Consider the following 14,037-nt stretch of genomic DNA (forward strand, 5'->3'; position numbering starts at 1 on the left):
TCCTGCAAGACCTTAAGCAGGTCGCCCAGAGGGCTCTGTTCCTCACTCCTACCACCACCACCCCTAAGACCCACTTCACACAAGTCCTCCAAGGGCGATCAGAACCCTTTGTAGATTTTGTAGAGCAGCTTACACAGGAAATCCGCTCGCAGACACATGGGCACGAATTTCAACAGCAGCTGCTGACAGAGTTGGCCCACTCCAACGTGAACGAAGCCTGCAAAGCAGTCCTCAGAGCCCTACCTTTAGATCCTCCTCCCACCTTAGATCAAATGATTGAAGCCTGTGTAAAGTTAGTGTCACTCAACCCCGAAGTTAAAAAAGGGGGAGTTGTAGGAGTGGTGAGTCAAGGAGGGAAACCTCCATCCAAGAGCTGGTGTCACTGCTGTGGAAAGCTGAGGCACTGGGCAAAGGGATGTAAGGAACCCCAAGCAGTAACACCTGTGCCCAAGCCTCTCATTTCAGGTTCGGGCCAGCTGGGGCAGGGATGTTGCTGCAGCCACCACCGACCGAACGCGCAAGCACCACCCTTGGGAAACTGAGCAGACAGCAAGATTCAGTTCTGTGCGGGGACATAAATGGAGCTGCTATACCACCAAAAAAAAGATACTTTACAAGACTGGACAGAAGCTGAGCTAGCCAATACAGCAGTTCAATTTTATACCTGGAGACTGGGTAGGATGGTGCCAATCATCCAGATCTCCAGCTTCATTTTTAAAAAAACTGGTGACAGATCTGTTCTGGCCCAAACAGCGGTATCCATCCCACTGGGGTCAGACATTTTTATTACCAGACTTGCAGCATCAGAGCACCCGGGAGTTCAAGTCTTCCCATCCATACTAACCACCGATGGGAGAGGGGGGCTTCTATTCCTAGTCAAATGTCACCAGGCTCCTCTTTTTATCCCAGAAGGTGCTACAATTGTGCAAGGACGGGTCATCCCGAAAGATTGCCTAATGACCCACCAAGAGCCACACGTGTTCTGGGCAGAAGTGATGGGTCCCAATAGGCCAACCCTTGAGTGTGAGTTGAGTCAAGGGGGTGAGTAAGTTCGCATGCCAGGTGTGGTGGATACCGGGGCAGATGTCACTGTGATCTCTCGCAGAGAGTGGCCCCAGGCATGGGAACTTGAACCAGTGGCCAAGAACATTGCTGGGGTTGGGGGTAAAGCTACAGCTTTAAGGAGCACCCAAAATGTGACCATCCAAGGTCCGGAAGGCAATTTGACTACCGTCCAGCCATTTGTTATTGACGCAGGGTTTACCCTGTGGGGAAGGGATACCTTGTCCCAGTATCCCAACTTGAGTTGTCGCTCCAGCAGCCCAGGGTTTTTAGGGCGGGCCACTGTTGAGTGCGACCACCCACACATTAATTGGCTATCTGACACCCCGGTTTGGGTGGAACAGTGGTCTTTATCCATCAAAAAACTTTGCGCCCTCAAGTCCCTCGTGGAGGAGCAATTTACCAAGGGCCACATAGTTCCCAATAATAGCCCATGGAATTCCCCTATGTTCGTTCTCCCAAAATCAAAACAAAATGGGTGGACGCTCCTCCACAACCTGTGTAAAATCAACACAGTCATGGAGGACATGGGGCCCCCGCAATCAGGCATGCCCTCACTGTCAATGCTCCCTCGTATGTGGAAGTTAGTACTCGTAGACATCAAGGACTGCTTCTTCCACATACCTCTACACCCCAGCAATGCTCCTAGATTTGCCTATTCAGTGCCATCTGTTAATCGGTAAGCCCCCATGCACAGATATCATTGGACAGTGCTGCCTCAGGACATGAAGAACAGCCCCAGCATTTGCCAATGGTATGTTGCACGGGTCCTGTCCCCTGTCCGGAAGTAGGCCCCAGAGGCAGTCATCCTTCATTACATGGATGACGTCCTTGTGTGTGCCCCAGATGAGATATGCTGAGACCTAACCCTAGGTCTGACAATCCGGGCAATTGAAGCTGCAGGTTTTGTAGTCCATCCTAACGAGGTCCAGCACTTGTGCCCCCTGACCTACCTTGGCCTCCGGATCCATGAGATTACCGTCACTCCCCAACATCTGGCCATCACTGATGAGCCCCAGACCCTCTGCAACTTTCAACAACTGTGTGGTACAGTGAACTGGGTCCAGCCCCTGTTGGGGATGTCCACGGAAAGCCTCGCCCTCCTCTTTAGCCTCCTGTGAGGCAATGGTGTTTGGATTCTCCCTGATCTCTCAACCCAGAAGCACAAGAGGCCATTGATAAGGTCCAGAAAGCTCTTTCCACCAGGCAGGCCCTCCGGATGGAACCAGACCTCCAGTTCAAGTTTATAATTATGGGCCAGCTACCACATCTGCAAGGCCTTACTTTCCAATGGGATGAGAGGATCAAGGACCTCCTTTTAATCATAGAGTGGGTGTTCTTGCCTCACCAGCTGTCCAAAAGTATTACCACGCCACAAGAATTGATGGTGCAACTGATAAGGAAGGCCAGGTCTCGTCTCCGCGTTCTCGCAGGGTGTGAATTTGTGTGCATTTACATGCCATTTAAATTAGATGATGTTGAATTCGCTCTACAAAGCAGTGAGTGCCTCCAGTTTGCCCTAGATAGTTACTCATGGCAACTCTCTAGCCACCACCCACCACACAAATTGTTTAATCTAAACTTCAAATTAGTTCCTAAATTGTTTCAGAGTAACAAACCGCTCTGAGCCCTAACAGTCTTCACCGATAGCTCAGGGGCTTCTCATAAGTTGGTTCTGACTTGGAAGAACCCCCAAACATCTGAGTGGGAAAAAGCTATTGAAGTAGTTGAGGGATCTCCTCAAATTGCTGAGTTAGCCACCGCAGCCAGGACCTTCGAGTGATTCCAAAAAGAACTAATAAACATTGTCACCGATTCAGCCTATGTAGCTGGAGTGGTAGAGAGAGCAGAGCACTCAATGCTCAAAGAAGTATCAAATCCCAAATTATATAACTTGCTCTCGCAGATCATCTTTTTGCTGTCCCACCGAGAGCAACCCTATTATGTAATGCACGTGAGGTCACACACCGACCTCCCAGGTCATATTGTGGAAGGGAACCAGAAAGCCGACACCTTGGCCACCCCAGTGCGATTACCATCAGTACCGGGAACATTCCAACAAGCAAAGTTGGGACATCAGTTTTACCATCAAAATGTCCCAGCCTTGATCTGCATGTTCCATCTCATACGCAGCCAAGCTAGGGCCATTGTGGCAATGTGCCCGGACTATCAAAAACATCATATCCCATAGCTGGGGTCCAGCATATGTCCACGCGGTCTCAATAGCTGCCAGCTCTGGCAGACCGATGTGACTCACATTCCTGAATTTGGGAGGTCTAAGTAGGTCCATGTCTCCACAGACACCTTCTCAGGAGCAATTTTTGCCTCCTCTCATTGTGGGGAGAAGGCAAAGGATGTCATTAAGCACCTTCTGATAGCATTCGCCACTCTAGGAGTGCTGGCAGAAATTAAGACAGATAATGGTCCAGCATATGTCTCAAAGGACATCCATCAGTTCTTTGACATGTGGGGAATTTGCCACAGCACATGTATCCCTCATTCCCCCACTGGCCAATCTATAGTCAAGCATACCCATCAAACACTAAAAAGAGTCCTTGCCCAACAGCGGAGAGGAGCAGAGACTAATTCGCCCATTGAGCGACTCTGCAGGGCCCTCTTTACTATTAACTTTTTGAACTGTTCCTTCGAGGAGCACAACCCCCTCGGTATACCGGCACTTTAAAAATTCGACCAGAACTAAATTGAAAGAAAATCTGCCAGTGTTGGTCAAAGACCCTGAAACTCACAAGATTGATGGCCCATTCAAGTTACTAGCTTGGGGAAGGGGGTATGCTGCTGTGTCAACCCCAGCTGGACCGAAGTGGGTGCCAGCAAGGTTCATCAAGCTGCACCTAACCTCACCAGGCAGTGACGACCCCAAAGCTACAGCTTGGAAGAGGCCCTGACACCAGACAGCATCTGAAGAAGAACTTGCTGCCCTCTTCCTGCTATTCCCTTTCCATGAATGTCTTCCCTTTTCCCCTACTCCCTAACTTTCCACAACTACCTTTTAATTTGAAAAACGGGGAGTTAACATGAGGCCAATGCTTCTTTAGAAGTTTCAAGCCATTTACCCTTTCTGTTTGTTTTACCCACAGAAATCTCAGCAAAAGTTCTAGAGTCTCCAGGATGGTGACCCAGACCTTCTTCCTTGGCCTCGGACTCCTTGTCCTGCCCTTTCTACTGGTAACAGCGTGGATTGTGCAGCAGCTCCAAGCTAATGTTTGGGTTACGTTAGCCCAGGCGTTGAGTTAAACTGGACTCTGTTTGGCCTTGGGTGGAGCAAGCGACCCAATGTCAACCTGCTTAATAGGCCTCCCCCTCCAGTCCCGAGAGTTTCTTACCCTGACACATGATGCCCACATACTGCAGCCCAACCGCTGGGATGAGTGATGTGGAATCTTCCCCCGGCGGACCAAAATCCCCAAGAATTACATCTGCGGGGGTCCGCCAAAGTGGTGTACTGTGTTCATTTCTTTCATCAGACCGGTACACGCCACCAGTCCACCAACCTGACTTCTAGGGTCTATGACCCTAAAGACTGGTGTGGGAAGATTGCTCCACGTCCCGATCTATTAGCCATCTGAAAAAGTTACCATCAGGAGTATTTCTGATTTGTGGTGACCGGGCTTGGAATGGGATCCCTTCTCTTCTGAGAGGAGGGCCCTGTACCCTGGGAACTTAACCACCCTAACCCAAGACAGGGCCCAACTATTAAGGTGGCAGGATTCAGTAAAATTGACAAGAACCAAGAGATCTGCTCTGCAAATTGATGATAACTGTGATGACACAGTCACCAATTGGCCCCACTTTAAAAGGGCAGTGGTCTCCCTCTTCTTACCGTGGGTGGCGGCAGACAAAGCCCTTGGAGAACTATCGCACATCTCATGCTGGCTGGGGAAAAATGCGAAGGCGACTTCCTCCGCCCTCAGCCAGCTCCTCTCAGACGAGGAAGCCACCAGAAAAGCAACTTTGCAGAATCAGGCCACCATTGATTTCTTGCTCTTAGCCCATGGCCACAGCTGCAAAGAGTTTCAAGGGCTCTGCTGCCTCAATTTAACAACTCACAGCAAATCGATCCACGCCCAGATTGAGGAGCTCTGCGAGCAAGTTACCCATCTCAAAGAGGAAGGAGATGACTGATTTACCAACATCTTTTCATCCTGGGGACTCTCTAGCTGGATTTCTACAATAGTCAAAGGCATTGTTTGGGTCATGCTTACCTTTTTGCTAATCCTACTTGCTCTCCCTATACTTAGGTATTTCATCTTAAAATCCATTAAAACTTACCTCCATGTATTTCAGTGAACCATGGCCAACACCAGGGTCAGCTGAATCAAGTGGACCAAAAGGTCCATTGGTTTGGTGCCTCCACAGCCCAAAAGCCTTGAAGTCACAGGGAGCACCCAAAAGGCTGTAAAAAATATGTGGATCTGTGCCTTACCATTGGCCGCTGCCCTCCCTTCCCCTCCCCTTATTTCTCATATTTGGTTGTCTTTCCGGAGAGTTCTATGTTCCTCAGTAGTTGATTGGCTCTTGCTACTCCTCCCCGCCTATTCCTTCTCCCATTTGCTACAATTCCTTTTCCCCGCCTTCTTAGCGCCCCCTAACTGATGTATTATTGGTTACCGCGTGTTTTCCATGCCCACTCTGTAGGGGTATAAAACCCCATGTCAGTCCCATTTTCTCGGCTTCTCCGTGGTTTTCCTGTGTTCTTCAATAAACCCTCTCCCCCCCGAAGAAGTTCCTCTGCTTCTTTCCTGCCTCCTTCACGCACCTTTGGCATCGGTGGGCAAGGTGAACCCAACCAGGAGCTTTGCCTGCCCTCCTGCACTGTGATTGGCCCCGTCCTCCCCTTCGGGGCAAGCAGAAGATTGCCCGGTGCTCAGGGCAGCGTGCTAGCTGGCAATGGCTCCGTGGCAAAGGTGTTTTTTAGGGGCAAATATCAAAAGGCAAATAATAAGAATTTCTATTTTTTTTTAAAAAGGTCTATTTTTGAAGGCAGTCTCTAATTTTCATAATTGAGTGTACAGAGTAGATGACAGTAATGTTTGCAAACAGATTTTCTTATCATTTTATCAGTTCTGTTTTCAGATAAAGGTAGTATTATAAAGTATAAGTGTTAATTAAAAATAATCTTTTTTTCCACAGTGAGGACTGGGCAAAGGTTTGATACATACTGGACAGTGTAAGAAACCAGAGGGTGATTTGCACCTTGGGAGGTAGAGCATGTTCAGCACTCATCTTCTGATACAGAGAAAAATCCAGATCCTAGAAATCCAGATCCAGGAGTGCTACTGTCAAAGTAAAACATATGTCTACAAATGAGAATTATTATCAGCTCGGACCTCTATCTTCTGTCTTTTTTTTCCCCCATGAACTCCCCTTCAGGACCTCTTGTAAATCCATGAATTTTTCTTTCAGACTCAACGTACTAGCAACTTCTTACATATTCCTACAAAGTGTTGATGTTTGGAAAAAACAACAGGCATGAGCACCTAAAAAATTCAAACTTGACATGAACCATAGCTTTCAGTGAATCTTAGATAGTGTTTGTTCTTTGCAGCCCTCTTGGACTTCCAATATCACTTTTGCTATAACTTCTCTCTCACTGTGCTATAGCAGTTGTTGGTTTTTAGTGTTCTTCTGAGATTTTGGGAAAACACACAAAGACCTGATTCTCCCTAGAGGTCTTTTAGTTATGCATGGCTCCCGTACTCATGAAAATCCACCTTCTCTTCCATCTCTAAGAAAATTTAATTCCTTTTTTTGTGACATCTTCTCTCTTGAAATTAATGCCCTATGTTATGGCAAATTCATTTTACTTTCCCCTTATCCTAAATAAAAGGAAAGCAACAGTGATCCCCAGGTGGTAAAGTAAAATCTCAATACATGTCAGGCAGCATTCAGAACCCATCCCTGAAGTCCATCACGATTTTCATGTCAAGGAAGAGACGTAGATACCAGGAAGGTATTTTAACTGTATTATTAATGACGCTTTCCTGCATTAGTTAGAAAATTCGTGTTGTTAGACCTCTAAGACATTAATTTGACCATCAGTAATGCAAGAAGATATGAAGAGCAGCATCACAGCAAACAGGAGTGTCTCTACACCAAGTTTTTAGGGCCAGAAGTGTTGGGGAGGGCTGTCAAAGCTTCTTCATTAATGGTATTTATGGCAAATAAAGGCTACATTCATCAGTCAAAACCAGACCAGGACAGGTGTCCAAGCTCCCTGTCTCAAGGGCCTTTATAGTAAGAGAAATAAGCACATCTAAGGTGTGTGACTCCTCATCACAGGCTGACATTTCAAGCAGAGCAGAGATAACACCCTAAAAGAAGACATTTCTTTCTGCAGATCAGGCCAGTTCATATGTATCTGTCTGTCCTACAGACCTCAAAAGATAGCAGGTGACTCTCATCCTAAAGTCTTTGCTGATGTAGATAGGTAGAGAGACTCTATATTTTAAGCAGAGACTATACGCATGAAAAGACAGACAAGTCTTTTTGAGTCATTTCTGAGCATTTCGCAACTAACTCTGCAACTTTGATGTACTTTGTTACATCGGGCTTTACAAGCAGTATTCCTATAAATATAGTAGGAAAGCATTGGGACACATAAGGATTATTTCAGTTTGCTGTTGAAAATTCATGCAAGCTCAATGCATGTTTCTTTAAAAAATAAATAAAAATCACAGCACAAATTACAACCTTGTACTTAAACTTGTACTACTGAGTCTTTAATGTGAGGCTGGCAGACTTTTACTGTCACTGTTGAGACTCTGTCAAATCATAAGAGGAATCTGGAACACTTTTTTCTTGTGAGTGCAAAAAAAAAAAAAAAGAAAGGAAAAAAAGAGACGTTCATCCCATTGCCTTTATTACTTTACCACCATTCAAGTACAATGAGAAAGACCAAAAAGCTTGCATGACAACCAGAGTGGGTAATACATGAATAGGAAGTCTAGTTTCTTTACTTCTCTATGACAGAGCTGAACAGTAGGCTGGGGAGATTTGGGGCTTTTTTCCTGTTGGGTTTTTTTCCTTCTTTTTCCTGATTCTATTCTTCTATATAACTTCTGTCAGAGAAATCAGCCATGAGAACAAAGGTTTGCTACGTGTCACTCATTTTGTGCTAACATTTACCAAGAAGTCAAGATTCTACCAGAAGTACACATTCCATATAATAAATATTCGAGACATAGTGTGGGTGGGTACAGCACGCAGTCATGGTCCCTTTGAGAAGCACAACAAATTCCATAATAATTCCCATACTTTTCTTTTCCCCTCTGATTGTTATTTTGCTTTTATTCCATAAGTTTTAGCAGTTTTCTCTTTATTCTGAAAGTAGTTTACAATAGATGGCATTATGCTATTATTTTTTTTTGTTTTTAATAAAAAAACTGGTCTTTTGTAAAGACTTTGGTGTGTACATATACCAGAAATGAATAATGAATGATGAAATTTATATAAATACTTTCTTCTGTGGTAATAACAAACTAAGTGGGTGAGAACCTTCCCTTTGTATTTCCTTGGACACATCAGAAATTGCTTCTCAGGTTTTTCTTTCTCCTATTGGATGTGTTTCATAGTTTCTCAGTGATATCTGAGCAGGACCATAATGACTACTTATTCTCCTGAATTTAAAGTCAACATTAACTTCATGTGCAAGGAGCAGATGATTTAATAGTTGTTCTCAAGATAAATACTAATTGTGCTGACATTGTTAGTGGAATAGTTTCCTAGTGGTGTAAGATGAATTTTAAAGAGTAAATTAACTGAGGCTACCACATTGTTAAGTGTTTCCAGACATTTTTTCATAAGTTCATATGCATTTTAAAATTGCATATCAAATAAGATATGACAATCTTAGATATTTGAAGTAGATTTGAACAGCTATTTATGAGTAGCAATCTGAAAATCTTAAAATATATTTTTTGGTAAAGATCTTACACCTTCAAGGCAATCATTTGTTTCGGTCTTTAAAATATGGAGGTTTGCACATGCACATTGGAGCACTGGAGTCAGCTACCTGATGACCTCTCCTTAAATAACCCCTCTGAATATTTTCTGAAGTGATGCTGTGAGATTTATCATCATGTTCATTAAAGCAATTAGTAAGATTTGAGCTAGTTTCTGATTTTTTTTTTTTGTAATTACAATCATTACAAGGAAACGTATACACAGATGTTGTGGGAGTTTGGAAAAAAAAAAGAGGGGAGAAAAGCCCTTACGTAGCTGACAGCCTGACAACTTTGCATATGTGTGTTAACAGGAGAATGCGCTGTGTTTAGGATGAATGGAGAAGCGGGCCTAAATGACTTTCAGATTAGCTGGAACAGATGGAAGGGTCACAGTTGAACAACTTTACACAGGAACATAAAGGCAATGTTCAAGTGGAGTTCATTGCCTCTGACAGATACTGTCAATCAAACAGGGGACTCTCAGTTAACCAGCAGCCTGTCCTTTTAAAGATTAAATTAAAAAAAAAAAAAAAGTATTGTGAAGTGCTGACTGGAGTTTATCTGGTCTATGTCAAGCATAAACTCCACCCTGAGTGACTAGCATTTTCAAATCAAGCACAATGAGCCAGGGATGTTTTGAGGAGAAGTGAGTTACAGGCTGCTTTGGGAGGCAGGACTAAGATATAATTTCTGCAATGTGCAATCTGGTTCATGCCTTTCTAAGGTTGCGTGTCAGGGTTTGGTAACTAAGAATCTCTTGCCGATATCCTGGGTGTCAAAAATTAAATTATCCTTGGCAGTGTAAAGCAGATTGGGAGACAAGGTCAGTGGCAAGGATGGAGGTGATTTGGATGTAGAAGATGGAAAGAGGAACTTATTTTCTTAGGCTGAAAATAGGCACCTGAAAACTCTTTACATGTGAAGTTTTCGATTCAGATGCTGGCACACACTCAGACACTTTTTTCTTCCTCCTCCTTTCCAAATAAGTGGAGACAAAACAGAGAAATATTCAGAAGCATAACCTGTTTATACAGCTCCCTCCAGCTCACAAGTTATGAAAGCAACAGCAGATGAAACAAGCAAGAATCATTTCTAGAAGATGAGAGAGAAGTTGCACAGTTCACATCTTTGCCTGAGAAGGCTTCCTTACACATCAAATATTTTTCCCACAACTTCCTTCGTCACTTCTCCAGATGAGCGTGTAGACTCAAGTCAGGAAACCAGGTCTTGATGAGATAGGTTTATTATTTGTATGATCCCTGATTGTAGTCCTTAGTGTCTGGGAAAGAAGTCTTCAGCTCTGAGAGACACCTGATCGTGCTTTACCCTCAGCTTCTGACTCGCTCACAAAAACCATATACAAGGAGAGATTCAGACCTTTCTGATCCTTAGAGAAATAAACTTCCTGACCATTATATTCCATAAAATGAATAGTTTAGCAGCAAAGTCTTGGTTGTTTACCACACAGCTAGGCCAAACTAACATTTCCTATGATCAGTCCCAGAAATACTCCTTGTTGGATCTCACTAGCAAACAGAATCAAGGGCAGTACTCGTGCTTTCTGCACCAGGATCACTGCCAAACTGACAGATTTGACTGCCAAATCTGAAATGTCAAAGTTCTTAAAAGTTAGCTTTATGAGGCTAAACTACCAGTCAGTAGCTTGTGTGGGCACCTGCTTTTCTTGGCTGTTTCTTTTGAATTGTCTTGACTCTTAGCAAATGGTTGTGTACTGGTGACTCTTTGCTCTGCTTTGTGCTGAAGACAGTGCCAGCGCTCGCAATCTCTGCTCTGAAGGAAACCTGTCATCTGCTCTCTGTCAGAAAATAACTGCAGTTCTACAAGAAATGCAATTACTGTGAAAATCGTGGAGTTAAAAATAGGAGAATGCTGGGGGTGTGCCTACACTCTCCTGAAGGCACCCACTCTTTGCTGCTCAACATGCTGGGTCACATGTTGGAGCTGAGGCTGGGGTAGCCCAGCCAGTGGTGCACCCTTCACAGCAAGCCAGGGGCTGAGAAGGAAAAGCACCTGACAGGGCAAATACCAACACAGCCTAAACCCCACAGATAAGTGCTGCAATGAAAATAAACAAAACCCCAGAACACCGAAGTGGTGTTGCATCAAGAAGATGCTGTGTTTCCTCTGACTGAGAAAAAGCATCTGCAAACCCGGTATGACAGCTCTTACCAGCACATTTGGCATTTGCCACTGACTAATTACAGTTCAGAGTGCCAGTGGAGAACCAGCAGTTAAGAGCACCCAACTTGTGCTATCCTGCATGCACTGGCTGGAGAATTTGTCAAATTTTTTCAAGGTAGAATTGAGGTTTTTCCATTTTTTTTTTTTCAGGTGCAAAATGAGTTTTTATTAAAGAAAAACTGAGATTTTATTTTCTTGGGGTATTTTTAGGTCTCAAACCTTCTGTGATTTGACACTAAGGTTTATTGACTCACAGCTTTGCCCTGTATTCAACTTGCTTGTAAATTTTCCTTCTAAAAAAGATGAAAATCTGTCCTAACTGAACTTACCTTTGGTAATGCTCTTGATGAACTGTTACTCTGTAGCAGACAACATGCTATTTGTACTCCTGTAAATTATTAACACAATTTACCTTACGACCACTGTTTGGTCTTCACCCTATTAACGAAATCAAGAGTTATAATGTATGGGTAGTTATGTTCATTAAGGAAGCATTTATGCTGCCTTAATACTTTTTACAGGCAGTATTTAATTCTCAATGCAAGGATGATGGCTGATTGAAAAAAAAGTGAAGCAAAACCACCTTGAAATATATTTCACAGCTGTTGGCAGTCACCATGGTATTATAATTGTAACATGCTACAGGAGATAGATTCTTTAATTGTGGCTTTGTCTTAATTGGAGCTCCAGGAGCCCCAGGAGCAATACAGCTTCTCTTGTTCTATGGCAAGACATAGTCTTTTCATCTTCCACCACTGCCATATTGATACACACACCTAAAACCTTTTTTTAGGTTTAAAAAACATGAGGGTCACAATTCAGAGAGATACTGAAACTGGGAAATCAGGAATTATTCCTGGCTTATACGCTTAAATAGAGCAAAGAATCAGATTGTAATTGGCTTTTGATCCTAGTCAAGTGGGAATGAAGGGTTTTTTTTCCCTGCAGATCACATGGAAGCAATGTAAATTAGAAAAAAAAATAAAAAAAGATAGAAAAATAATCACTGAGGCAGAAGGATGTTTAACTGTTCAAAGAAATAATGTGACACGTTTCTCTCTTATTCTGTATGACACTGGCCTTACTAATCAGACAAGCCAGCTTTGGAAACAAACATCCGAACAAAGAATTGCAGAGATACTGCAAAGCACCCATTTTCCATTTAGAATCCCCGACACAGCAGTAAAACAAATGGGGCATGGATTAAAAAATGATCCCTTGATACATCCTTTAAGAGCCTTGAGTTGACTGCAAATGAAACTGGCCATGTCATGCATCCCCTTAGATGTTCATTAATGGCTCACAGTTCTGGTTTTTTTTATATAATTGTGAAAACTGGCCAAGATGCTTAATAAATCAGCTTTTGTTTGGTCAAAGTTTGAAACCTGGCTCTTTAGTATGTCTGCTTGTTTTGTGGTTGGTTATGGGTTTATTTTTAACAAACAAGGCATTGGCTTAAACTGGTGAAGAGTTACCAAATGATCAGTAACAGCTGCAGACTCAATTTGAACTTTTCTTTATGGATAATTCTCTTGGGGGTTTTCCATTCTTTTCTTCTCCTGGGTTTGGGTTGGTGCCTGTCTGGACACTGGTTCTGTTGTGGACTGCAGTGCCTCACATAATGCTGGCCATTGCCTAGCAAGCTGCCACACCAACTCAGCAGGGCAAGGAGTGATGCAGATGGGTCAGGAACACACACAAAGGCGTTCTCTTCACCTCAGAGGGGAAGAGCTACTGAGAAGTAAGGCAGTGCCTTGATCATCAGTGCCTGTGTGCTACAGAGTTACTTACTGTTCAACCTGACTAGAGAAACAGAAGTCCTTGATCAGGAGAGAACCACTGATTGAACACCACGACTTAACAGCTCCATACAGGTGCTCCAGAGAAATCAGTATCCTTGAAGCTGAAGGAGAAGAGGTGGAAAACTTTGGATTAACAAGGAAATTTCCCTGGGATGAGCAAAGCTGTATGGCCTTAAATTTCAGTGTTATGAGCTTCCCAACTATGAAAAGGTTTATTCTGTCCTTTGTAGTAAGACTTGTTGCCATTTTAAACTAAATAACATAAACCAGAATGAAGAGCAAAATACTAGTCAATTAACTTTAAAAATGGGGTAAATCTGCCTGAAAATATTACCTTAGCTGCACTATCAGTAAATGTTGAAAGAACTTAGTCTGTTCTTGTGCTACCTCTTGGGCTGGATTTTTTGTCTGCTCTGCCACAAGCTGTCCATTGACCTGATGAAAATTACTCTTCCTCTCCCTGTTTTTCCCGCCCACAAACACACTCCTTTCATACAGGTGATTTTTGAAGAACAGGTTGTAGATAACCTAGCAAGTCAAGATTCATGTTATCTGCTTCTCTGTGCTTCAAGTAGGAGCAGAATTTTTGCCTAAGTTGATAATTAGAAGAGAGAAAGTAATTAGGAACCAGTTACCCCTGCACATATAAAATAGACATCTCTAAATTTCCAGAAACTGACTTTTTGAGCAGGATTTAATTTAATTCCTACACAATTCCTATTGTCCTCTTGGAACAGAGGAAGTCCAAACCATATTTTTCAAAGTCCCTTCAGTAGTTCAAATGACTTTATGCCCAGGGAGAGATGGTGCAGAGGCTGGAGGGGTTAAACCCCTCCCGAGGAGCTTAATGCATGTCAGAGTGCATGATGTAATGCTGCAGGGAGGGCTTGGTGACCCCACCTTCCCTCTCTGGGGCTAGCAAACTGCCCCGATGAATTTACCGGGTAGATTTAATCAGCAAAACTTCAGACTATATTAGGCACTCTCAGCCTCCTGTGACATGAAAA

The 14,037-nt window shown here is 43.5% G+C and overlaps 1 protein-coding gene across 1 annotated transcript in view; it reads left to right on the forward strand.

Annotated features, from left to right (window-relative positions):
- The first annotated feature begins 1,055 nt into the window (after positions 1-1,055).
- Positions 1,056-14,037, forward strand: part of PRMT3 (protein arginine methyltransferase 3) — a 117,667-nt gene continuing 104,685 nt past the window's right edge. Inside the window, exon 1 of the mRNA XM_017743644.1 lies at positions 1,056-1,741. Within this exon, the coding sequence (XP_017599133.1) occupies positions 1,056-1,741 (686 nt within the window). The remainder of the gene's footprint in view (positions 1,742-14,037) is intronic.

Source organism: Corvus brachyrhynchos, unplaced genomic scaffold, assembly GCF_000691975.1.
Source record: "Corvus brachyrhynchos isolate BGI_N302 unplaced genomic scaffold, ASM69197v1 scaffold169, whole genome shotgun sequence".
NCBI lineage: Eukaryota > Metazoa > Chordata > Aves > Passeriformes > Corvidae > Corvus > Corvus brachyrhynchos.